Source organism: Chelonoidis abingdonii, chromosome 2 (genome assembly GCF_003597395.2).
Source record: "Chelonoidis abingdonii isolate Lonesome George chromosome 2, CheloAbing_2.0, whole genome shotgun sequence".
NCBI classification, from domain to species: Eukaryota; Metazoa; Chordata; order Testudines; family Testudinidae; genus Chelonoidis; species Chelonoidis abingdonii.
In genome coordinates this window covers 58,111,779-58,138,236 of record NC_133770.1, presented here as the reverse complement: position 1 = coordinate 58,138,236, position 26,458 = coordinate 58,111,779, and the positions used below count along the sequence as shown (strand labels likewise).

Genomic DNA, 26,458 nt, shown 5'->3' with positions numbered 1-26,458 from the left:
TGTCAGTCTTTCTGATATGTTGATCCTTTGTGTCAAAATGCAGTTGACAACCTGAAGAACAGATCTAGAGCAACTAGTTTGAATGACTTCAGGAGTACATTTTAACAATGTGATGCCTTAAATTTGGACATCCCTAGTATTCTTTTCAGAGAAGTGTTAGTACAGTAGTTAGTGATGAGAGGGGTTCTGTGCAACATTTTTGCTTCAAGACCCCCAATATTAACTATCTAGTGATTTATTTATATAATTACTCCTGAGGGGATTCTGCCCCAAAAAGTTTAAAATTATGCAGCAAAAAATTTTATTTGCACAATGTTTCAAAATTGTGCAAAATTCAGCAAATTTTATTAATAAATAAATGTGGCTCCAGCATGGCAGTGGGGAGCACAGGCCACTGGCTACAATGAGATGGGAGATCAGCCTGAAGCCCCCACCTCCTTTGGTATAGGGACTCAGCAGTGAGGCTTCACCTGATCCTGAAACAGTGCAAGGGCTGCACCTGCTCCACAAACACCCCAGGGCCCTGACCCTCTGCACCAGGTGTGGGTGGGCAGCCTCATCTCAGCAGCATCCAAGTGCAGATGAGCTTAGTGTGGGGAGATCTAGGTGTAAAGTTTCTGTGTGGGTCAATCAGGGTGTGGGCAGCTCAGTGGGAGATCTGGGTGCACAGGGGCTCATTGAGGGGCTCCAGGCGCAGGGACAATGGGACTCTGTGAGGATCCAGGTGAAGATGATTGGGGCTCAGCAAGGGGAGTCTGGGTGCGGCAGGTTCAGTGTGGGGGTCTGGGTGCTGGGGGTATGAGGCTTGATGGGGTGGGGTCCATGTGCAACTGGTTGGGAACAGTGGGGTGGGGGTCTGAATGTGCAGGGCTTGTTGAAGGGGTCCATGTGTAGAGGGGAAGGGCTTGTCAGCGTGAGAGTTCAATGGGACTGTTTAATGGGGGAGCTCCAGCTGTTGCCAAGGGGATGTCGCAAGCCAGACTCCTGCTTTCCCCAGTGATTCCCCTATCCCCTTTTCTTCTCCATTCCCACCCTCACTCCCACATTCCCTTCCCCCTGACCTATTCCACCCCCACTCCCTCTCCATTGTCTCTTCTCCTTGCCACCCCTTCCCTCATTTCCCTGATCTCCTCTTACCCAGCCCCCCTGCGGTCACTCACTGTTGTACACAGAAACGGAGCACGACTAGCACTAGGACCCAGGAGGTGGCATTCAGCTTCAGAGTCAGCAGAGCCCAGACGCAGCTCTGCGCCTCCAAAAATAGGGGTGGGGACAGTGGCATGTAACCCCCTGTACACCCCAGTGCCTTTCCTCTGTTTGGTACCCCCACAAAAATGTGCCCCTGGTCACCCCCACCCCATGTGACATCCCTTTGCTTCCCTGCCATTTTCTTCAGGAATTCTACGAGTGGACATTTTCTGCAGACGCGCAGTTATGCAGAATCCTCTCAGGAGTATTATAATTTAATTTGGGCTTCTATCTCTCCTATTAATTTTGATATTTTAACAATTCTCTCTATAATTCTCCTAATAGTTAGCCATTTAGGCTTATGTTCTATGAAGAGCAATAAACGTACTTTTTGTTCTAATGTAAATCTACCCTTAATATGAACAATAAAAAAAGTTTTCTACCCTCATAATACTGGCTCCAATGGCCAAATATTATGAGGACTACAAAAGGGAAACATTAAAATAATGGGTTTAAAGTATTAAGTCCTGATCCTGCAAACACTTACATATGTGTTCAACTTTATGTATGTCAATAGTCACGTTGACTTTAATGGGACTATTCACATGTGTGTAAGTGTAGCTTAGCAGAGACACTACCCCAGCACAGCCATGACGAAGTGTTGGCAGAGAGCCCCTTCCCACCCCCAACTCTTCTGCCGAGGTTCTGCTTTGGGGGGCCCAGCAGACACAAATTTGAGAGCTAACATCCACTACGATGCTTGGGGCATCTCAGACTTCTTAAAACTGTTTTGTCAGGCTGCAACACATGCAGAAATCACTGTATCAGTTACTTTCAAATCATATTTTCAAGATTTACTTCAAAAGCCACAAGTGCTAGAAATATAATTTTATTTTCAACTAAAGCTGAAATTCTAGTGTCATCATGCAACTTCAGGAGCCAGGGTAGTGCTTGTAGTGCCAATGTCTTAATCTCTCCCTGACACTCTCAGAAGGCTAGGTTGCAGTCTTCTAGCCAAATGCTAAATAAAGCATTCTTGGGCATTGCAGCTATTTGGGTATCCAGAAGCAGCAAAGGTTCCAGCAGGACTTCCAAATTGTTAATCAAGGGAAGGCATAAATATAACCTCTGCCATTTTTCTCCAGTACTCACTCCCACGCCTCGAACACCAATCTTAATTTTATCTGTCTTGGCTGCTCCCCAGTTTTGGCTAGATACTGAGAAAGATGATCAGCTGTTCTTTCTGTGTTTAATGAAATGGTGATGCAGATTGTTGTCTGCATTCTAAGGCACCTCAGCCCAGTTAATTCACTGTGTCCCCTAATGGTCTCTCCTAATTTGTATTGGTAAAGGTGACAGAATAGAACCCTGTGGCACCCACTGGAGAAATTCTCAGACCAAAAAAATAATTGACTAAAACTACCATCTGAATGCTCAATGGAAAAGAAAAACGGGACAACTCAAGCGAATTAGTTAATCACTGGCATAAGCCATACAGATGTTAACAATAATTTATGGTTAATTGTGTCAAAGGCAGGTAATTGATCTAAAATAGCCCTCATAGAGACTTCCCAATCAATCACCACAAGGAGGCTGCCCATAAGTGAATCTGGAACGATCTTTGCACCATAGGCAGACCTAATCTGGCTAGAAATTGTGCTCTTGGCCCATATGCAGGATATCCTCTGAAGAGGATTTTGCTCTATATCTTTAAGGTGTACTGCTGTGGTCATTTCATCTCAGTGCAAGTAACATTTCAGAAAAATAACAAGAATGTAATTAAGGGCACATATTGTGCTGACAGATTAAATCTTAAATGTGAATGAGTCTTCAGTACCTGGTCATATTAGTAGTATTTTATTTTATTAAATTTTCTTGGAATGCCTTTTTTGAATTGCTATTTGGATGGCAACCAAGGACAGGTAACAGATAATTATAGGCTGTAGCATCAGCACAGGGGCTGCACAGGGCAAAATAAGGCATTTTTTCTCTACTGTTTAGTACCTTGTATACTCATTTCCACTTGTGCAAAGTGAAATCATAGCACTTTACACCCACTTTGCACACACTTTATACAGGTCCAAATGTGACTACTCAAAGCACGAGGCAATATAGAATCATGTGCATGGTTTCTGCCCCAGACATTAGATAGCTAAAGGATAGAGGATAGGATGTAACAAAACCACAATGATTAACTGGCAATGCTTGTTATTGTCCCTTGTTAGTCCCAGAATTTTTGAGGCTGGATTTCTTTGTTATTTAGTAAAATAGTATTTGAAAGGAGAACTAGATTTTAGGTCTCTTGGAAGAAATGTGCTTTTGGTGTGTTTTTGTAGTTAGGGTTTTTTGGTTTTGTTTTTTAGTTGTGTCTTTTTTTTAGGAGGAGATAAAAAACTTGAAGGAGATAAGCGGAAATACTGTGTCGGTTTAACATCTCATCTGAAGAGTGGAATCTTTTAGAGAAGAACTCTTTCCTTTAGTACTTCATTGCAATGTCAGATTTGGGAACATTCCCCAAATAGAAGTTACAGTAGTGTAAAAACACCTAATTTTTATAGACTAGAATTTCATTATCTTGGCTCACTCAGATTAAGGTGATGTTTTACGGAAAGCTGTTCTACAGTCTTTACTTAGGATTTTCTTTATTTGATGGATCATGATGAGCTGAGCTACATTTTTTAATTGAATTTCATTCAATAAAGAAAGGTTGTCACAGATTTTGTTACGAATCCGATAGTTCTTCATGGTGTTCTCTCTGTAGATCTCCACTGTGGGTACATGAACACAGCAAAAAATAACCCCAAAAAACCAAAAATCCTAAGCCCATAGCAGTGAATCTAATCAACTGGTTGGGGCTCACAGGGCTTGTGCTGTGGGGCTAAAAATAGCAGTGTAGAAGTTCAAGCTCAGAGACTCTACCCCCTCGCCATATTGTACCAACCCATTTCAATGCAGTTAGCCTTTTGGGAAGTGTACACCTACCCTTCTGTTTCAGCATTATAGAACTAATTTTATAAATACCTGTAACTTTCCCTTAGTTTCTTTCTTATTCTAGCCACACCTCTGAAATTGAAGGGAAGGAAACTGAGGAATAGTTTGGAGTAGGGCAAGTGGGTATCTTCTTGAATATTGGCACAGTGCATTCACACAGCATGTTGATCTGTTGAGGCAACATATTCAGAGAATAATGGTTACTGTGGCTAGTAGCCTCTCTTTTCTTCAACAGTGTCTAGTAGTATCTTTATTGCAGGTAATAAAATTCAAATTCTTTTCAATAAGCAGTGGTTTGGCAAGTGTATATAATTTAATACAATTTTATTCTTGAGATTTTAAAGAAATCTGTATACCAGTAAACTAAAAGTTCAGCAACTAGTAGATATATGTATGTAATAAAGGATACTATGAAACTTACTCCAATTATACTTTCGTTTTAAGTGGTGGGCTAGATAGTGACTCTCTGTTTACAACATTTTAACATTGGCTTGGAACAAGGATACACTACAGCTGTATAGAAAGTGTGTTTATAAAGGATTAGAAAAAAATACAATTAAATAAATAATAATAGGAAAATAACATTAAGATTAAACTGACAATTTCAAGCTTTTCATGTACTAAACATATATGCCCATTATAAATGAGGTTACGTAGAAGTGCAGCAAATTTCACAGTGATATTAAGATAGCCTTCATATACTAAACCAAATCATAACATATGATTTAAAAAATACTGTGTGCGTAAAATGGAAATTAAGTGGTTGAGAAGACACTTAGTCTGAAAGATGTTCTAGACTCCAGTCTTGAGCTGACAACACTTCTATATGTGTATCCTTAAATCTAACTAATCAAAGCACCTTTCTGTTTTCTAGAAATAAAATACGTAGATTTACTGCCTCACTGACAGAATAGTTTAATCAACAGAAAGTGATTTTTGACAAATGGCTACACATGTGGCACCCATTACTTCCCAAGAATCTTTATTATTAGAGGTTACATTTCTCATGTAACATCGTTACTAAATCATACAGATGTTATACGATAACCAACGCTAGTGTTTTCCCCTCCTCATTTCCCATTTTGTTTGTCTGACAAGTAAGTGATTTTGGACAATTATTTCCTTGACAAGTGCACAGAGATCAGCTTTCATCCACTCACATTTCCTGCTGACTCCATGTTCAGTGTCTGTGCTGTGCAGGCTGATGTTTGACCTTGGCTGTTTCAGATAACTTTGGTTCAAAGTGGCTACCAACCAAGGTCCCAGCTATGACTTATATGGATTCATAAACTCATTTGGCATTGCAACTGTTTCTGCACCATCTATCAAAAATATGCTTTTTGAATTCAGACTGTCGTAGCAGGAAATGTTGCTACTTTTTACAATTTTTAATGAAAGGTACATCTCACTATACCTTATGCTCTACTCCTTTCTCCATGTCAGTATGGATGTTTTAAAGCTAAATTCACCTAAATATGAATGCCCCAATAGACCACTCTTATGACCGATTTCTCCTCCCAGTCTCGCCACCTTTCCTTTACAGAGATGATTTTTAGCTCTCAGTAGATTGTTGTCTGTGTTATTCTTTTAAAGGCTTGATTTTAGTCCCAAGAAAGTCAGCCCAACCCAACGTAGCAGTCTGCCCAATGAGCTATGTGCAGTGGCACTACCCACCACTCTGCCTCATGATTCTGTCTGCAGTACTCTATCCCCCAGATACAGTCACAAGGCAGGGTGCCTTAATTCTCCTCCTCTACATGTAAAAGCAACTTATTTGATCAGAACATGTCAGAATAATTATGTTGTTTGCTACTCTACATATCAAACTGGGGCAGAGAAATTATTTAACTCTCCATTTCCCAGTCTTGAGCTTATCACTCACATTGTTTCAGCCAGTTACAGTTTAACATGAAGGGAAACATTTACAGGCAATTTCTTCCTCTTCCTTGGTAAATGTGTGAACTGAATCATTCTTGAGTTCTGGCTTTTGCACAAAGAGTAACGTACATAAAGGTGTAAGTTATTAAAATCTTAGCGTTACAATAGTAGAAAGCAAGATGTGTGGGTTCACCATGACTCATCACTGAATGATTCTGATAGTGGTGACTTGAACATCTCTACTGGCTGGAATAGGATATGTTCAAGTAAGAGGGCAGTGATAAAAATATTCACTAGTCTCTACGTTACAGTGTGATCGGGTGAAGATTATTAGTGTGGTGAAAATATTGAGTAAGAATGTCACTAGACTGCACTGTAAACTGTGCACAGGTAGTAGTTAAAATCAGCATTATCGGTGATGAGTCATGATCCACCCCAAATAGCTAATGAACATTTAAGGCACTCACCTGTGATGTGCTCTGACCACCAGGCTAAAGAATCAGTCTGTGGCCCAATGAATATTTAATTATTTACACAAAGTAGAGCAGGTCTAACAGCAGACATTGAAAGAGAGATTAACTGTTGTGTCCTAACAGGACTACTGGCTATTCTGGGTTGGTGCTCTCTTAAGAGAGATTCTGCCCATCAAAGAGCAGTGGCACATATGTACACCAGCCAGCAAATTAAAAGTGCAATCATTTGCCCTCTCATCAATAAGATACTGCAGACAGAGGGCATTTTAAAATCCACCTGTCACATGTCTGGTTTAGTAATCATCATGATAATTCAGAGTAGTCTGCCCATCTTCAGGATGAAGCCAGTCACACACATTGACTTTCTCTCGTGACTGGTACCAGGGCTGTATTAATAAGAGTGAGTGAGAGTTGGTGAGGTGATTTATCAAGGGACTGACAAGCATTGATAAATTATCGCACTTTAAAGAAAATCTTCAATGTGGTCATTTACAGATGACCATATTTTAAGAGGTTTGTTTATATAAAGCCTTTCCCTCTCCTACCCTAGTAAATTACATATTTATTACAAAAAAGTACATAGAGATTATGTACAGGCAACTTTGTTTTTTTCTCATTTGAAACCATTCAGACATTGTAAGTTCAAAAGTTCAGTTCAGATGTTATTAGATTCCCATTTTGCTTAGGGGAACATCTGTGGAGAAAGGAGCAGAGAGGAAAAATCTAATGGAAAAATAGGGTGAAAATGAAGTAAAGTAGGGAAAAAACAACTAAACAGAGACTTTTAAAAAGGAGCAGATGAGGAGAGAGAGATTACAGTGAAAAAACTAATACAGTATTAAAATGAATGATTCCCTGTCAATTATTCTGAGGAAATATGCACTTAAGTTGCAAGAAGGAGGAAAGGCTTTATGAACTCAAATGAGTATGGTAGATCCCAGTTATCATGTCAGAGGGCCACTCCATGAGGAATTTTCTCATCCATGGGTGAGAAGTGGAAAAGAATATTTATGACAAGGGAATAATTCTAGTTGTAGTCGTTACTAGGAATTATTTAAACAATTAAATACTGTGAAACAAAACATGTATCCTGGTTTTAGGAGACAGCTTAATTTTTAACAGAAAATTATTAATGTTTGTTTTTTGTTTATCATAGTGCCTAAAACCTCTAATCATGAACATAGACCCCATTGTGCCAGTCACAAAAAGTTTACAATAAAAAAAAATGTTTTGCCCACCTTTTTGAAATTAGTTTTCTTTATCCTAATAAATATTTGATGGCTATCTTTGGTTATGGGATACAGCAAATCTTTATATAACTATATCAATAAGTCCCATTGTGACATCGATATTTGTGGAAAACACTTAATTTTAACTAAGGCTTTTTAAGCCTCTTCATGATTACTTCATACATCTCTGCTCTGCTCTTCTACTATACTTGTACTCTCCCCATGCACCCTCTGCTCGGCACTTTCACACTAATTTTGTCTCCTAGTGATGACTCCACACCTTTTTTTCATGATGATTCCTGTTTCTGGATCAGCCTGCCCTATCAGGTGCTCCCCATTTGCATTCCTACATATTTTCAGTAAATGGTCAGAACATGACAGCTCCAATTATTACAACCCAAAATTCCCATATATAAAACACTGGGGAAAATAAAAATGATTTTGTAATTTTTTGTGGGTAAAAACACTACTACTTTGCCATCTGATTGCACCCTCAAATCAAGTAGATGTCTAAATGCTAGCATTTGCATCCACAATTAATTATGCCTGTAATTTTATGCCAATAATTATACCTGCAATTAAAATTGTGCTTCTAAAATTTTGTACCCAGAAGCTTTCCCAAGTGCTTTTTTGCCTCATCTCGTGCTTTGTCACCATATCTATCCCACCCACGTGCTAATGATGTCTACTCACCTGTTATTTATATACTCTGTATTTGAACCTTGTCTCAATGCTATATGTGAAAAGCTGTATGCATATCTACAAGGCTATATAAATTGTAGCAGAAACAATCATATATTTGATTTGCTTTATTGTAATAATGTGAGATTTTATCTTAAATTATTAAATTTATCAAGGTACAATTTATGTTAACTGCTTAAGTTCTTTTATCCAAATTTCTTTCGTTTGTTTTTTTAATCCAAAAGCATAACTTATTCATTAAAAAAAATTACTAAGCACTTTTTCCTAACTTTTTCGCCTCTGCAGAATTTACAGAAAATTTCAGTACCTTTTAAATCCTCGTCAAGTTTACGGTCTTGCTGGAAATGGACCAATGCCAGGGTAAGTCAAAGGCTAATAGCATTACCAGGAACTCATTTAATAAAATACTGCCTAATTAAATAAACAGCCTGATACACATAAGATATGGTATGTTTTGAATGTGTCAGCAGCACATATTTATGTATTAACTGCAGAAATGAAAAAAATTATATGTGTATGTACATATATAAAACTACATATCATATATGTGGTATTGATAGCCCAGAATGCAGTGTCAAATCTGTACTCTGATTTCCCCCTCACCTCATGATTGCCTGTAATGTTCCATATATCTGAGCAGCTCAAAAAGCTGTAGTAGAAATATTTTCTTCTGTCTCCTAACTATGGAATATTTTTCCCAAAAAATGACACTGGCCCGAAGGCATCTTCTCACTCCATAGATCCTGGAGCCACCGGGAACAAAAATGGCAGTTGACATAATTTAGAAGAGCCTAAGGTCTTATCTAGGTTATGCTGTCTGCAGCAGTCCCTCTGGTTCTCAAATCTACCCGACATGCCCCTTCCCTGCTTCTCCCACTTCCATCAGGCTTCCAGTGAAAGGAGCGAATGGGTAGCAAATAACCAACTAGAGTGACTTTAAGTCACTAAGAATGGAGTATGGTAAAGAGTTTCTGCCATTGCTGCTTACATTATGAAGGCTGGAGACTCAGGGCCTAAATCTCCTTTTATACCAGCGTAAATCCATTAATATCATTGCAGTTTTATATTGATGTAAAATTGTTACAAGTGAGGGCAAATCAGGCTCAGGCTTTTTTAAGAGTTGGGTTTTCAAGATGTGTTGCATTGTGTTGGCTGTTTCTTCTAAACGAAAATAGAAACTTAGACTCTGTGGAATGGAGAAAAAATATATTGGAAAAACCTTGAAACTTTAGGATCCATTATATATCTTTTCCTGCCTATGATATTCTCCTGCATCTGATGCAAAGGCAGTTGTTTGGTTTTTACTCTTATTGTTTTGAGGACTTTGACTTTTTTTTTTTTTTTCCATTAAACTCACCTTGGGGCATAGACCAAACATGAATGGATTGGGAAATTATAGCATGCTATATCGGGAGTTATTGCTAAATCTTACAAGGGCATGATGAGCACCCTCACCATTTTATTAACTGTATACTCCTTCAGACCCCAAACTTCAGAATGAGTACCAACTTGACAGTTTTTAAAGCTACTGAAATAGCTTTCTTCAAACTTAGCTTATTTTGTAATTTTCATTGAGACTTAAAAATCAAACCAAGTATGGAGTCTCTGTGTACTGTACAGTAATTGTAGTTTGTATTTTACTTTGTAACATTTTGTCAGATAACTTGTGATGATATAAAGGGAGAATGTGTTTTAAGGCACAAGAGGGCAGTATTAAGTGCAGACTCAAAGCCTTAAACTGGGAGTCTCAACTTTCAAACGCCATCTCTCTTTGAACCATAACGGTGTTTTTTTGATTTTCTCTTCTAATTAGGAAACTAACTGTTTTACTTAGTGTTTCTAATCAATTTTCAAGCAGGCATTGCATTTAATTAAGTTTTTTTTATTTATTCCATAGAAATGAATAATCACATGTTTCCAGGTATCTCTTACCAGCCCTTCTTCATTCAGGCACTAGAGTGTGGACTGTATATAATTTGTCCCTTTTGCAGGAAGTTGGTTCTGTGAAACTCCAGACAGTTGAATTAAACCCATTATCTAATTCATTTACCCATTTTTGTTTGCTTTTTTGTAGGCGTTTTATCAAACACAAGCCAATTATTTTAGATTGTCAGTCAAAACTTTATATTTATTAAATTTCACCACATATTGCATTTCGAGTAAAGGGAAATATGGAGAGGAGTTGAATACCACAACGAGAAATAATCAAGAAGAATACATTTCCCACCACTATTACTAAATTGAAAAGGGCTATATAAATGCAACATAAATATTTATTTTATTCACATTTTTCATGATCACCATAATCCATTTAAATTTTCTCTCTTGGGACTATTTTATTGAGCATTTCATTTCACTTCAGATATGTTTACCGGACTTACGTAATGTTTATATTATTACCGTGCACTTTCATTGTTTTCTGTTCAGTTATTATTAGTTGAAAGTTTTCAGTTTATTTTCACTGGGGATCTTTGTGCTGTTAAGAACACTGAACAAACATGCAAGGGAACCAGGAGAGTAGGAAACCCCCAGACTGCAGAACAGGTATGAAGCTGTAGCATTTTGTGGAAGTAATTAGAACCCACTGGCTGGATCCCTCAGCCTCATCTCTATGATGGAATGCCCATAGCCTTTTCCCAGTGCATATTGCCTCAGAGGGCCCATCCACAGAATTGAGCTGCTGCTGCTGCTGCTGCAGTACCAATTGAGCCTCAGCCCAGATGGAGACAGGGGCAAAGTTGGCCCATTAATGGAATCTTATATCTGTAATTTTTTGAGGAGTTCAGATAAATTCTGGAAACAGTGGATTCAACTTTCCCCACTAATTTTCTCGTATTCAACAAAGCATTTCAGAAGGAGATTGTACCTTTTAGAACAACAGTTACTGTGCATATGATGATGAATCTGCTGAAGAGTAACAGGTTAGTAGAGGTCAATGTGTTGGATCTGCTGCTGCTCTCTGTATCGTGACTGGGAAATGGTCGGATCATCTCAGAGGGAAATATTCTATAGCAGTTCAGAGGATGGATGGAGATCTCCTGTGTAAGTGATCAGGGGTCTCAAACACAGGTCCCCAGGCAGTCTTCAGCCACCACTCAGCCATTTGCTTGTACCAGCAGAGAGTGTGGGCTAGTGGAGCATAGCTCACCATAGGCACCATCCACCAAACTCCCCACTGGAGGAGATTTATGGCCTCTTCAGTTGCCTCAAATTCACTGTTTAAGCCAGAAAGAGTCACAGAAAGTTGTCTTAGCAGCTAGATGAATCTCTGGGTGGCTGCTACATTGAATGATGCCTTTGCACCTGACTCTTGAGCCCTGCCTTGTTCCTGATTCCTGCCTTCCTGTCCTGTTCCTGGTCCCTCCCCTCCAGCCTTGTTTCAAATCCCTGCTTTTACACCCCACCCCATTTACTCCGTCTCTGACACTTGGCTTGACTCTGTCTCCTCTCTGACCTCTGGTTCACTGATGTGAGCACTAGGGATGATCACCACTGCTCTGACTATTAGGTCTAACTGCCTACGTCCCAGTCTACAACATCCTGGCGGTGTCTCAGACTGGCTAAGCTCCGATTTTCAGAGCTGTGTTTGGTTGGGTCTATCTCAGTTTAAGATTGAGATCACTCTTGTACATAGTGTAGATAAAAACATATACATGATTTCAATAAACAAATCACACCACATCTGACTCAGGGACATTAGTTTCTCACCACAGACCAGCTGCAGGCTCCCAAAATCAACTGCTGCTCAGCCTAGGAGCAGCAGTCCTCTAAGCATTGGCACATTAATTAATGGTTTAGACATTCTTTATTAGGGAGCAGAAAGATAAGGGTGCAAAACCCTGCAAATGCAGCAGCTGAAGACAAATATAAAAGGTACTGCACAGTTATAGACTGCCACAGTTAACAAAGTGACATGAAAATTGCCAGGCAGATACATTGTGTAATTTGTGACTAGCACCTGTGTTTTCAGCCTTGAAAAGAGTTTCCGTGTTTGGTTGTTATATCTCTATAGGAGCCTTCTACTTCTGTCAACAACTGTTATTGTGGATTTAATGATCTTGAAGAATCTGAAATTCAGTCATTATTCACCTTACAGAGAGGTAAATACTAGTTGGATGAATAGGAGTTGGACTGTAGACCACATGACTCTATAGAGAGGTCACCATTTATCAAAGGCTTTGTCCATCTGAAAAAAACCATATTACATTAAGTGCTTTATTTGAAATGTCTAATTTATATTATTTTATACCTGATAATGAGAATTATGTCCACAAAAACTGTACTTGTGTTAACTGTCTTAAGCACTTAATTTGGTAAAATGTCATTTTTAGGAATTCATATAGAAGTTTGTACCACAAAAACTTTCCCTACCATCCACTTAAAAGACATCATAAGTCTGCAGCATGAATCTTCACAACTTTCTCTGTAGTGCAGTGGGAAATCTATAGCAACTTGGCCATTGTGACTTCACAAATGACAGAGCTATTTTGAGAATGAGAGTTTTTCCTTGATTATTGAAAGCTATTATCACAGTGTGTTCATGCTCATTTCGTTGTTACACATCCAGGGGTCTATGGGGCCTTTCGGAGAAGTAGATATACACTCCAGAACTGTTACTTAGAAGACAAACGTTGCCAAGTAAAGGTGGTGGTGCACAGCCTTCCAAACAAAATTGTGAGTCCATGATTTTTCTTAAGGACTGCTCCCTTTAAAAGCAGGAAAGAGTCCTGTGGCACCTTATAGACTAACAGACGTATTGACGCATGAGCTTTCGTGGGTGAATACCCACTTTTACGATCCAGACTAACATGGCTACCCCTCTGATACTTGCTCCCTTTAAAGAGAGTTATGTTTTACCCAAAGAAAATCTGTAGCCTGTCATGGCCCCCTGCTGCTGTCATAACTAAAACCCTAAGAATATAATACAAGTGGATAAAGACTCAGAATAAATGGTAGCAGATATAACTTAAACCTTGTCTATACGTGTATATTTTCAACAACTTGTTTTCCCTGTTGTTCAATAAAGGAAGGGAGTATATAAAGTATTAAATACACAGATATACAGTACCTACCTGTGTTACCTGACAACTGAATTGTTTATTTTAAAGTATTTTTAACACAATCATGAGCTACCCTTCCTTGTCTGTCTGGAGTGCCAAAGCTCCCATCCAGGTTTTGTTTTTTTTTTAATTAGCATCTAAATTACTGTAATCTCCTCCTTTTTGGCCTCACTACTGTAACTTTGTTAGTATCAAGTCCATTCAAAAAGTTACTGCCAAAATCATCTGACTCATTGCTTCAGTTCTGTCACCCTGCTCTTTGAGACCCGTCACTGGTTCCTTTTCTCCATCATATCAGATATAAATAGAAGCTGAATATCTCCACCTTTAAGGCATTTCACGGCTGAGCTGCGCTCTGCCAACCAGACCCATTACCTTCATGCATCATCAACCACCGTCTTCACTCCAGCAACTTATTTTTCCAGCATGCAGTACATTAATCTCCTCCCACAAGCAACTCTGTAGTTTCTTCCATGTGTTATAAACTTCTCTTCAAAATCTGGAAAGTGTTATTTTCCTTTTACTAAATCCTTCCTTAAGACTGCTTACTGCTGTGCTGTGCACAGAACAGTGCCTGTTAATGGCTAGGCAGCCGGTGAGCTACATTGTTTACACACTTAATCTATATGTAACATGTTCATACCATAGTTATCTCAGTTTCCCTCTCCCCACTCATCCTTGTTTTTCATCCACCTCTTGTGTCTTGTCATTAACATAGATTGTAGGCTAATTATAACGTGATGGCTTTTTACTACATATTTGTACAGTGCCTCTTTACTATGTGTTTGGCATTAATTAGGTTAAATGAATTTCACTTAAATGGAGGTCATTTATCCTACATCAGAATTATCCTTTCACATCCATGTTAGTCTGGTGGTCTATCATTAATTAACATATACTGCCTTGTACCATTTTTGTTTTGTTTTATGTGATAGATTCCTAAATAGGTCCATAAATCTTATTTAAGGAAAACACAGAGCATATTTATGGACTGGTATAATATCCACATCAATTGCCAACATTTGCGACTTGAATGACTTACGTTGGCCATCAAAATATGAATTTAGACCCTGACCGTAAAATGCATTCTGCATGAGCAGAAGCTTTCATCGGTATGGAATCTCTTGAATTAAGTGGGGTTCCACACAAGTACAAAAGATCTCCCTGTACACAACGCACTGAAGGATTGGGGTCTTATATTTGCAAATACATTATTAAATTTGTTCTCTAATCTGTTGGGTTGAAAGCTGTTGCACCCTTAGTTTGCAGACAGTGCTGTCTGAAAATCAGTATTTTTCAACTATTCAGCTGGTTGGCACCCACATACTAGTTAATCTTCTCACATTAAAATGTAGTCCTCAGGAGAGAAATATTTTGCCCCTCACTGTAATAAACAGCATGTTTAATTAAAGTGATTTTATTAGAGTGATTTACTGTAATTATCATCTCATGAATAGTGTCTTTTCAGTGTAGACAACACTGTAACTGAGTGTTATAATGAGGATAGAGTGTGTGCTGTCCAGTTACACGGCCAACTTGAGCCAGCTTTGGCAGCCTGGATGGAGAGAAAAGCTGTGTTTAGTTTTCCATTCATAGAATAGAGTCCAGAAAATAAGCAATTTCAGTCATTGATATTCATGTTAGCATCCAATTTTTGTATGGGACAGTAAATATAATTAAGAAGTAAATATTTCCACAACAAATTGCTATGTCCTTGGGCTCTGTTCTGCTCTATGGGTGCTTGGTTTAAGGGGGTTTAATGATGAATTAGATAGATAGAAATGATACATCAGTTGATTTAAGTCAGTTAATCCCAGGATTCTGTGTATAGAGAAGGAGAAACAAGTAAGTGGCAGAGATCACCTGGAAAGGGGAGAAACCGATGGGGTCATACCCTTGCTTCAGTGGAAACCTGCTAAAATCTATCTCTAATTTACTCTGAAGAAGTAGTGACAAGAGTAAGCTTTCCTCATCTTCCCCTCTCCACCCTCCCCCATCCATATACTGCATCAAGGTAAAAACGCCAACAGTATTTCTGTGTCTGACTGAGATATTAGGTTACATTACTTACAAGTAGCAAAGACATGAAAGAGTTATACAGGTCATCTGAGATAAGTGCAGGTATATTCTGAGTACAGTAGAACCTCATAGTTATGAACACCAGAGTTATGAACTGACCAGTTAACCACACACATCATTTGGAACTGGATATCTGCAATCAGGCAGCAGCACAGACAAAAAAAAAAAAAGAAAAAGCAAATATGGTACAGTATTGTGTGAAATGTAAATTGCTAAAAAACTAAAGGGAAAGTTTTAAAAAATGATTTGACACGGTAAGGAAACTGTTTTTGTGCTGGTTTCATTTAAATTAAGATGGTAAAAGCAGCATTTTTCTTCATAGCAAAGTTTCAAAACTGTATTAAGTCAATGTTCAATTGTAAACTTGGAAAGAACAACCATAACATTTTGTTCAGAATTACGAACAACCTCCATTCCTGAGGTGTTTGTAACTCTGAGGTTCTCCTGTACGTGGTTTATGCTAGACTTTAGAGAAAAGTTGTTTTAGAGACTATATTAGAGTTCTAACATGTTTGTTGGTTCAGTACTATTTTATTATCCTTCCACCTGTAAAGCCAGCCTTAGTTATCATAAATGTAAGATCTCAGAGTAGCTTTCATGTACAGGTTTCCAAATGAAAGTAATAGTAGTAATTTAGTTTTAATAATGTTTAAAATGGTTTTTCTGTAAATCAGATTGTTGAAATTAGCTGGAATTAGAAATTAATGCTGTAGCTGATACAGTACATACAGAACAGATAAAGTTATAATAACAATAATAAATAATAAAAAGCAAAAAATGTGATTAGAAAACAACCCAATTGCAATGAGTATTTAAGTTTGCTTTCCTTTTCCAAACATGTGGGCCTAATCTGCCCTGGGAAAAACTGTTTTTAAAACCTGTTCAGGACACCATGGTTTAAGCCACAAGTTTTTAAATTGGTTGGAATTTTGAAGAGTAGGCCCTTGTGTTTCATTCTCTTTTTGGCTCTTTGACCTTTCCTGCACTAGAGAAATACAGCATGCTAAATAACATTTTACTGCTTCAGTTGATTGTGACACACCTTGCATTCACACACACAACTTTTCAGTACCAACCATGCTAAAGTACCAGTCCAAGTGGACTATGTGTTATCAGGATCAGTACTATCTGATCTTACATCATTCCAATCTCAGCCACTTCTCTGCCATAATGGTTGCAGACTGGTGGTCGTCCCTCAGCTACTATCCCATACAGCATTGCTGAGCTTGTGAAGTTTCCATGCAGAAAGCTCTACTTCCAGGAGAAAGAACAGGAGTACTTGTGGCCCCTTAGAGACTAACAAATTTATTTCAGCATAAGCTTTCATGAGCTACAGCTCACTTCTTCGGAGCTGAGCAGGAACTGTGTCATAGGTATTGAAAGGCCATTACAACTGAAATGGGTTAAGACAGAGCTAGTGTGGATGTGGGACAAATCTTCAAGTGTTCCTAATGTGATTCTACTCGGCTAGTGTGGAAACACTACACTATATGCTCTTAAGCCAGTTCAATATAATTGGCTCAATTGCAAATGATTCAGATCTTTAGTGAAAATGAGTTATGTGATTCAGCAATGCTTGGCACAAGGTATTGTGGTAAGTGGTATAAAAACAAGTAGTATCTTGTATAGAAGGAATGCATGAAATGTTCTTTTAATGGCAATAATTTTTTAATTGCACCAAAAGAAACAAATCTGATATCAAAATAGAATATGATCTACTAGCAAACTCAGTATGGATTTTGGTAGAGAGAAATTTGATAGTATGATGCATATTTTTAAGAAATCCAAACTACTATTTCTTGTAGTCTGTTTGATTTCTCTGGGGATAACTGATGTAATGGATGTTTGCCCATGATAGTTAACAACAGGCTTGCAATATGATTTGTATGTATGTAGTACTAGGGTAGGGGTTCTCAAAACAAATTTGTTGGTGGCCTCAGATTGCGGCTACCAACTCTTGCTGGTGGTTGCTCTCACACTTTTTTCCTAAAATACTTAATTAGCTTTAGGAAAAACAAATAAATATGTACATATACACACCCAAATCGTAATTTATTTGTTGCTAGCTCATAAGTCTGTTGTTACTTGTATATTTATTAGTATCACTTTCATCACTTGTCACAGCAGACTTACGCAGCCCTAGCATGCCTGGAGACAAATTAAGCCCTGGGTAGGGGTCAGGGGAGGTAGTGGGGGCCAGGGGCAATGTAGGTTGGTAGATGGAGGACCTGGGAGGCAGCAGGGGGCTGGAGCCCAAAGCCCCATGGCCAGAGGCTGGGGCCTGCCATTTCACAGCCAGAGCCCAGGGCTGAAGGCCAAAGCCTGCGTCTACTGCCACTGAGAAGTTGGGGAATTCACTGGCTAGCTGCTCCTCCAGTGTTATGCCCTCGATGTCTCCAGAGGGGGGCATAGCCTAACCCCTTCTGATGGCCCGAGCACCAAGACCAAGGTGGTGCATTAAAGAGCAAGAAGGAGGGGAGGGGCCACTGTATTCCCCCCGCCCCCCGCCCATCACAGTCCAGGAGGCTGTGGCTGCAAGAAAAGCCCCTAGTGGCTACATCTGAGTAACACTGTACTAGGGGAAAAATACATTACTGGCAGATGAGCAGTCCTGCTTTTATATGTCTAGTCTTTATCATCTATTTTTAATGCAATTTTAAAAATCTCATTATATTATGAACAAAATGAATTCTCATTGGTCGTATCTCTATACAATGGTGATGTAAGTCTGAGCAAAGAGAATTGAAATGGCTGAAAAAATACATCCATATACAGTTACTGTTAAACACAGATCCACTATAAATTAAGTATTTTATATTTTTAATTAACTGTGGCTATTATAGGTAAAGCAATGGTAACTGGACAATTTTCTGAGCAAGTTAAGGATAGTAGGTGTGATTCTCATGTACAATAAGGCTCATTTTAGTGTTCTGACTGTGCACAGTACACTTAAATTAAGTGTAAATTTAATTCCACTTTAAGCCTACTTTATACTGCCACAGTGGTATAAACGGGCCTTTGTATAAATGAGAATCAGGACCAACATTTCCGTCAAACTGTTCAAAAAAATTTGTTCTGTAGATTGGAGACTGTAGGTGCCAGTAACATTCTAATTGACTAGAGAAATCTTGATAGACCATATTTATACCTTCCTTCAAGCTATATTAGAAAATCCATCCCATTCCTTATTTACAATGATGACTTTTACTGTGTTTGAGTGAAACCATATGAGAACCATTATTAATCATTAATGCAGGATTGAAAACTGTATTTGTAGTTAATGGGCTGTATGTATACATTCATTTATTCAAAGCCAGAAGAAACATTATGTGAAGTTCATGGTACAATTGTAAAGGTTCACTGTTTGGAGAAGTTACTGTGTATAAATATAAAATACTTCAGAGTAGACCTGAACATTCATTCAGAATATGGTTGATCTAAAATACTTCTGTAATTTATATATTCCAATTATATTTGTTTGTGTTTGTGGGGAGGATACAAAGCAAAACTGAAAATTAAACCTGGATATTAACATTTGCGACATGTGCACAACCACTTTAGCACCATAGCTTCTGAACATTTGTCCTGCCATGATTTATTTGTAGAACTAAGTGAAGGTTACAGGATTAGGCTCTTAAAAACAAACAAATCTAGGATATTTGAATTTGAATTTTCCTTCCTTTGTTTTCATAATTGGTCTAAATTATGTATTTGTTGACTTATTGAGTATGTGCAGAATATTTTTTGATGGGTGAACAAAACATCATTTGTGTTTCGAACTTTGGAAAAGAATAAGCTGTACCACCAGCAAAAATGATGTGATGAACAAAAAGCTGCTACAAATATGAATCATTAAACATGGATGTTCTTAGATCATTAAGCTACAGCTATTTTTAAGTTTTGGTTTGGTTTATTTTGCAGTGGATCTGGGGGTGCATGTAGCTAGGTGTTTAGGTGTCTTAATGTAGATCAGGGGTTGGTAACCTTTCAGAAGCGGTGTGCCGAGTCTTCATTTATTCACTCTAATTTAAGGTTTCGCGTGTCGGTAATACATTTTAACATTTTTTAGAAGGTCTCTCTCTATAAGTCTATATAATTAAACTAGTGTTGTATTGTAAAATAAACAGGGTTTTCAACATGTTTAAGAAGCTTCATTTAAAATGAAATTAAAATGTTGATCTTATGCTGCCAGTCTGCTGCTGGTCTGGGGTTCTGTTCACCTAGGCCGGCAGCAGGCTGAGCGGGGCCTGCGGCCGGGACCCCAGCTGGCAAGGGTCCGTCAGCCAGAACCCCAGACCAGCAGTGGGTTGTGCAGGGCTGGCGGCCAGGATCCAGAGGGCTGGAGTCAGGGCTGGGGCCTGGGTATGTGAGGGGGTGTAGGTGTCAGGGCAGAGAGGGCACTGGGTATGGGTGGGGGTGCCAGAGTCAGGGCTAGGGTTGCGGGTGGGATGAAGGAGTCAAGCAGAGGGCTGGGTATGTATGAGGGAGGTACAGGGCTCAGGGCAGGGGCCTGGGAGGGTGCGGGGCTCAGGGCAGAGGGTGTGGTGTGTGTATGTGGGGAGGGGTCAGGGATCAGGGCTCAGGAGAGAGTGCTGGGTGACTTCCCCCCTAAAAACTCTCAACCCTGCTGCTTCTTGTCTCCTGACTACCCCCTCCTGGGACCCCTGCCCCCAACTGCCCCCCCAGGACCCCACCCCCTATCTAAGGCTCCCTGTTGCTTGTCCCCAGACTGGACTCTGCCTCCTACCTGTCCCCTGACTGCCCCGACCCTCATCCACACCCCCATCCCCAGCCAGACCCCTGGGACTCCCATGCCTATCCAACCACTCCCTGTCTCCTGACAGGACCCCCAGAACTCCCGACTCATCCAACCCCCCCAACTCCTTGTCCCCAACCACGCCTGCCCCCCCCCCTCCAGAGACCCCCCCCACCAACACTTCCCCTCAGGACCCTCCTTGCTCCTGGTCCCCTGACTGCCCTTGACCCTAACCCCCTGCCCCTCACAAACCCCGGGACCCATGCCCCATCCAACCCCCCCACCCCAACCACCCCCTGGGATCCCACCCCCGCATCCAACCCGCCCTGGGCCCCTTACCATGAGGCTCCACACAGACCTAGACACGCTGCTCCGGTTGAGCGGGGACCGTGTCTGCCTCCCCGCGGGAGCGCGCAGCCCCGACCCCCAGAGCGCTGCGCGCGGCGGCAGGGCTCCAGGGGAGGGGATAAGGTGGGGGAGGGGCCGGCAGCTTGCTGAGCTCGGCCCCGCGTTCCGGCCCCGGAGCGCGGACCCCGCAGCTTGCCGCACCGGGAGAGTGGGGCCATTTGCCCACCCCGTGTGCATGGCTGTGCTTCTGCTCCCTGCCCCCGCGGGGGAAGTGGAAGGCAGAGGAGAGCGCGCCGGGCTGGGCAGGATTTTTAGTGGCATGCTGGAGTCCGGGGAGGCTCCAGCTTGCCATTAAAAATTGGCTCGCGTGCCATAGTTTGCCAACTGCTGATGTAGATATAGAAAAGGCATTTTTTGACCACGTGCCTCTGGTAAAATTCACTTTTTAAATAGGACAAATGTAGAATTTTAGACCAGGGATTCCCGTTTCTTTCCACAGACTGATAGATTCAAATTTTTCATATTCAGACTTCTTCAATTTGTAAAATATTACAATGTTCTAAATTCAGGAATTAATGTGTTCTAATAATCTAATTAGATTTATTGGATAACCTTTTTTTTTTTTTGGATCTTGTTTGTTTTCTGTCTCAAAAAAAAAAAGCATTGTGGATATAGGTGATTTTTATTGGGAACTGTTCAGCTTCCCAGTTTTTATTTGATGAAGCATGGATTTCTTTTATATGACAAATCACAAAGATTAGGCATCATAAAACTGAAAGACTCATAATGTGTAACTGCTTTATTTAAATTAAACAAGTATATTTACTTATTATTTTGCAGGTTAAATTTTTTCCGAGATGTTCCTGACTTCCGGGTACTGGCATGTGGTGGAGATGGAACAGTGGGTTGGATTTTGGATTGCATAGGTAATGAGGAGGTTTATTTATATTTGCTCTTGAGCTGTTATGTTTTGGGAGTCTCTTTATAAGACTATTTCTCATTTATCAGCTTGTGGAGCCAACAATTTCAAATATTTCAGTCACTTCAAAGAGTCTAACTACCAGCATTTTAAGTATGAAGTCCACTACCTTTTAAAAGTTATTGTAACTGAAAATAATTAGGAACATCTAGAATACCTGGGTCACTCGTTCCCATATGGTATTACTTGGGCTATCTACAGATTAGAGATGGTAGAATTTGTTTAATTTTTGCTTCTGTCTCCTTTCTTCAACATGAATCAAACATGAGCCATTTTCAAAGTTTAGGCCAGTTCCTGCAAGTTGCCTTTCGTTATCCCCTCCTTTCTATTACCATATTCTTGCTTTCTCTCTGAGACTTCTCAGATACCTTTGACAGGGTCTGTTTTGTGGTAGAGCAGGCCTCCAGTCTCTGTGTAATGCCTCAGATTGGCCACATGCTTTATTTAAAATTTTAGATTCCTATGGTTAGTAAGATATTGTGCACTTTGGGAATCATCTAATAAAGGAACCCCTGAGGTCATGAAATTTGAACTTTGTGAACCACTCAAGGCTTATGGGAGAAAATAGAGACTATTGGCACCATGTGATTGGTTATTCAACCTTAGGAAGGCTGCAGAGAGAAGAGCTGGTGGCATGCGGTATTGGAGGTCATGAAAAGGGAGTGTGAGTTGATGAGGGAAGGCAGTAAGGGAGTCAGTCGGAGTTTTGATTAGGAGTGCAGGCTAGAGTGTGGTGTTGGGAGGTGTGGGGTAAGGCAAATGCACCAGAGAACCTTTTGAAGTCAAGGGCAAAGATGGTAGAGAAGACACCTTTCTAAATGAGATAAACAGGTTTTTTAAAAACAAAATAGCCTAATAATCATAAATCATTGTACCTGAATCTTAAACATATTGCCGAAAGTGTGAAGTTTCTAAACTCTTCTCCTGTCATTAAGTAGTCATGGGGAATACCTCAGATTTCCATGCAGTTTCCCTTCTATTACAGTGGAATTATCTCAACAAAATATTGTATTTTGGCTAACAAAATATTGGCTTCCACAGCTTTGAGTAGTGCAGACTTAGTAAGCAGTTTTTGGTTTAGTCAAGCTCACTGATGCCAGGAAGAGATTATGAAAGCCACAAGCTATGTATATAAAGTTTTGGAAACTATCTACTCTGGGAAATAAATATGCTGTTCAGTTTGAACGTCTTTTCCTTTCTTGTCCCCTCCCATGTCCACTATCCCTAACATAAAAAGGGAGAATCATAGTTTGGATCAAAGCAAGAGAAAATCCCAAATCTTTATCTAAGCAGTTTGAGCCTTTTAAACTGAATTTTTATTTTTTTCTAAAAAGCTTAGAGTCTTAAAATCCACTTGTAAATACCAAATCCTCCGCAAACTTTCTGCAAAGATGACAGATAAATTGGTAAAATAACACCATGTTCCCCTCAGATCTACTGGATGTGTGAACTCCTGGTGAAAATTACTCATAGTGTGCACTTCAACCTGTGTAATCAAATAGCTGATTGTTTACTTTATTCATGCAAAGATCAGTTTAGGGCTAGGAGTGCTGTTCATTATTACTGAATGTGTTTTGTGCACATATTTGAAATTATTTGTTGTTTTGGGTTGCTGTAGTTGTGTATTTGAAATATGTGTATCTTAAATATTCTTTATGAGTGAAATTTACTCTACTTAAAGGGCCTCAAAAGGCGTAAACTTGGCCATGGTAAGAAAAATCTACAAGACTCACTTCTTTGCACAGGCCTTCTCAGCTGATTAAATTCTGCTTTCCTAGCTGAGTGGTAAAGCTGAAAGCAACAGGGAGCATGATGTTCAGTCTTACTGAGATCTTGACTGTCTCTTTTTAAGCCAGATACCACATTCCTGGGCTCGAAAAATGCCTGTAGTAATAATAATAATAATGTAATTATAGACCTGAATAGTAGCAGTTTTGGAGGGGCAGAACTGCAGCCAATAAAATGCCTGTCTGTGGGGGGTCGGGTTTCCTTTGCAAAGCATGTTTCACTGAATTGTTAAATCAAAATCTAACCCAGTTTCCTTATCCATAATTTGAAGTATTACATGTACAACTTGATTTTGGCTTATTGGTTTTTTGTCCCTTTGATTATGTATTTTTTTCTTTATTCACAGAAAAGGCAAATTTACTTAAACATCCTCCAGTTGCTATTTTGCCTCTTGGGACTGGCAATGATTTAGCAAGGTGTCTGAGATGGGGAGGAGGTAAACACAAGTTAAAATATATTGCATTACGTTGTTACAAAAGAAACAGAAGTTTACTGAGAAGATCTACTTGCAGCATTGTTTTCTCTCTTATAATGTGTGAAAACCCATTGTCAATTTTATTTCTTTTGCCTCTTGGAATGAATTGTGAGTGTAAATATGGAACAAAACTAAATTTTTGTCTCTAAATGGCACATCAAAATTCCTTATAGATTGTAAGGTCCATATTCTATTACTTTGCTTGTAATTCCCATTAATGTCAATCAGAGCTCTATAGACTGAAGGAGAGTACAATATGATCATGAAGGTTTAAAATTGCCTAGCTTTTTACTATCTTTATTGCAGTTATTCGCATGATGAGTGCATTATAAAACAGTAAGTTTAAATGTAGGGAGGGGGTTTACTGCAAATGGCTAATAGTTTATTGTTTTTAATATATTCAGAAATATGAAAGAAAAATGCAAGTGTCAGGCCACACTAAACTAGTAGCTTTGAGATGACTATTCTTCATTGTTCATTGCCTCTTCTCTCATCCCGGTGAAGATTCCAGACAATCAGCATGTTGGTGCCATCTACCAGGAAGCAAGGAGGCAAAGACTAGTGAAAGCAAGAGGATATGTAAAGTCAGACCTTCAATATCCTTTGCCCCTTTTCCTGGAAGCATGGAACCTACCTCTCAGCTCTTTCAATAACCACTTTCCATTCATGGAGAGATGAAAAGAGAAGAGCAAGCACAACCTGAAGAAGAGGGACAAGAATAGGAAGGACTCAGCCAAGACTAAGCCCCTGTCTGGTGGCTGTATACCAGCTGCACAGGCTTACAACATCAAAAAGGATGTTGAAGAGACCCCTTCATGGGATCCAGCTTTGCAAGCTTTCTCTCACCAGGGGACTAATCGCTCTAGCTCTGATTCCTTATTCCATCTAGACCCAGGGGATTAATCCCAACCTGCTGGTGTCCAGTGGATTTAGTTTGGAATCCAATGCTGATTCCATTTCAACTCTCCTTCAGTCATTTCAGTCTGAATGTGGTCCTGTTTCTGGTTCTCCTCCTGCTTCTGCTGCTCCTTCCTTCTGTTTCCCTCACTCCTCATGCCTAAAAGGTAAGTAATTTACAGAGATTATTTTATCTTCCCCATCTTCTCTATCCTTTATTGGTTTCCGGGTGCAGATCTTTATAACCCCACTCCAGTGTTGGCAAACTCTTCTGCAATGCAGTGGCTTTTCTTCCTGCTCAGTGGAGAGTGCTTCTAGACACTCTCTTAGCAGTTTGCCTTCTGCAGCTGTCTTTCTCACTTCTGCAAAATTGGTCATAGGTGCTTGATTTCTGTCTGGGTTTTCCTCCTCATTGCTGGGTATGCATGAGCCCCTCCCCCCCTAATATTTTCCACTGATGGAAACCTCAAAGAATCATGGCCCACTCCGCAGGAGCAGGAAATGGGACCCCTGCTTATGAAATCCAAGGCACGCTTGTCATTCATGCCCTCTAACAGATATGTAAGTAGCCAGTGAATTGTTGGACAATGACTCCCTCAGATCTCATGACCCCTAAACCTAGATTTCATCTGTCAATTTTCTGTCAAAAATAGCTCTCCTTAGCAAGCACCCCTTCGGCACAGCATGCGCATTGCTATCTCCTACCTGCATTCCTTTATATATTGGGCACTATGAGTAAAGCTCTCACATCTGGTCTTTCTTTGGGATCCTATTTCCCTTTTCTAAAAGAGTAGGTAATAAATGAGTATCTTGATTTTCAGCTGTGCTGAGTTCCTATAGCTTCCAGTGGGCTGAAGCAGCTCAGCTATTGTCTTACAGAGCAAGATAGTTTAGGTTTAGCAAGGTTAGTTGCTTCCACCTCCACAGGGGCTGCAGCTCTAATTCACTTTCCCTTTCATCTTACTAATTGCAAGTGCTGGAACCACAGACTCAAGTCTCTACATTCTTGCCCTCTCACCAGTAAGAGCAGGAATCTAGAACTCTAGGTCCCAGATCCATAGAGGACTTAGGCACCTAACCCTAAAAGGTAGACACCTAAGCCCATTTTTTAAGGCACAACTGGCATCCATAAAACTCCTGCTTTGCTGCCACCTAACTGTGTAGGTGCCTAAACTCACTCAATGCCTACATTTTTGCAATAAAAGTTCCCTGGCACCTATGTTCCTGCCTCTAGGCCTGCACACTGCTACCTCATTCTAGGAGTCTGGATGCCTGTCTCCTGCCTAAGTCCCAGAGTGATCCACAAACCAAGGGAAGACAGGTGCTCCTCTGCCTAACTTGCATGCAGGGCCTGAAATAGTATGCATGTGCAGAGGCCAGGCCCTGAATGTGAGTTAGACAGAGGAACACTTATCTTCCTGTAGTTTGTGGATTGCTAGCAGAGATAGGCACCTCCCTAAAGCCAAGATTTAGGTGCCTATCTCTGAGAGAGGGGGGCGGGGCTTAGGACACACTCCTCACATCAGCATCTCAAATTTGCTAATTTGGGCAGCTCCCTACCTAGTGTGCTGGCAGTTCACATTCTAAGGTGCCCTTCTCTCCCCATTCATTCTAT

At 40.0% G+C, this 26,458-nt stretch overlaps 1 protein-coding gene across 3 annotated transcripts in view; it reads left to right on the top strand.

Annotated features, from left to right (window-relative positions):
- Window positions 1-26,458, top strand: part of DGKB (diacylglycerol kinase beta) — a 495,108-nt gene that overhangs the window by 181,981 nt on the left and 286,669 nt on the right. For 2 of the 3 annotated variants that reach the window (XM_032784097.2, XM_032784096.2), the window contains 3 exons: window positions 8,747-8,821; window positions 21,545-21,630; window positions 23,818-23,907. In XM_032784097.2, the coding sequence (XP_032639988.1) occupies window positions 8,747-8,821; window positions 21,545-21,630; window positions 23,818-23,907 (251 nt within the window). The remainder of the gene's footprint in view (window positions 1-8,746; window positions 8,822-21,544; window positions 21,631-23,817; window positions 23,908-26,458) is intronic. The other variant, XM_032784098.2, reaches the window with a different exon arrangement.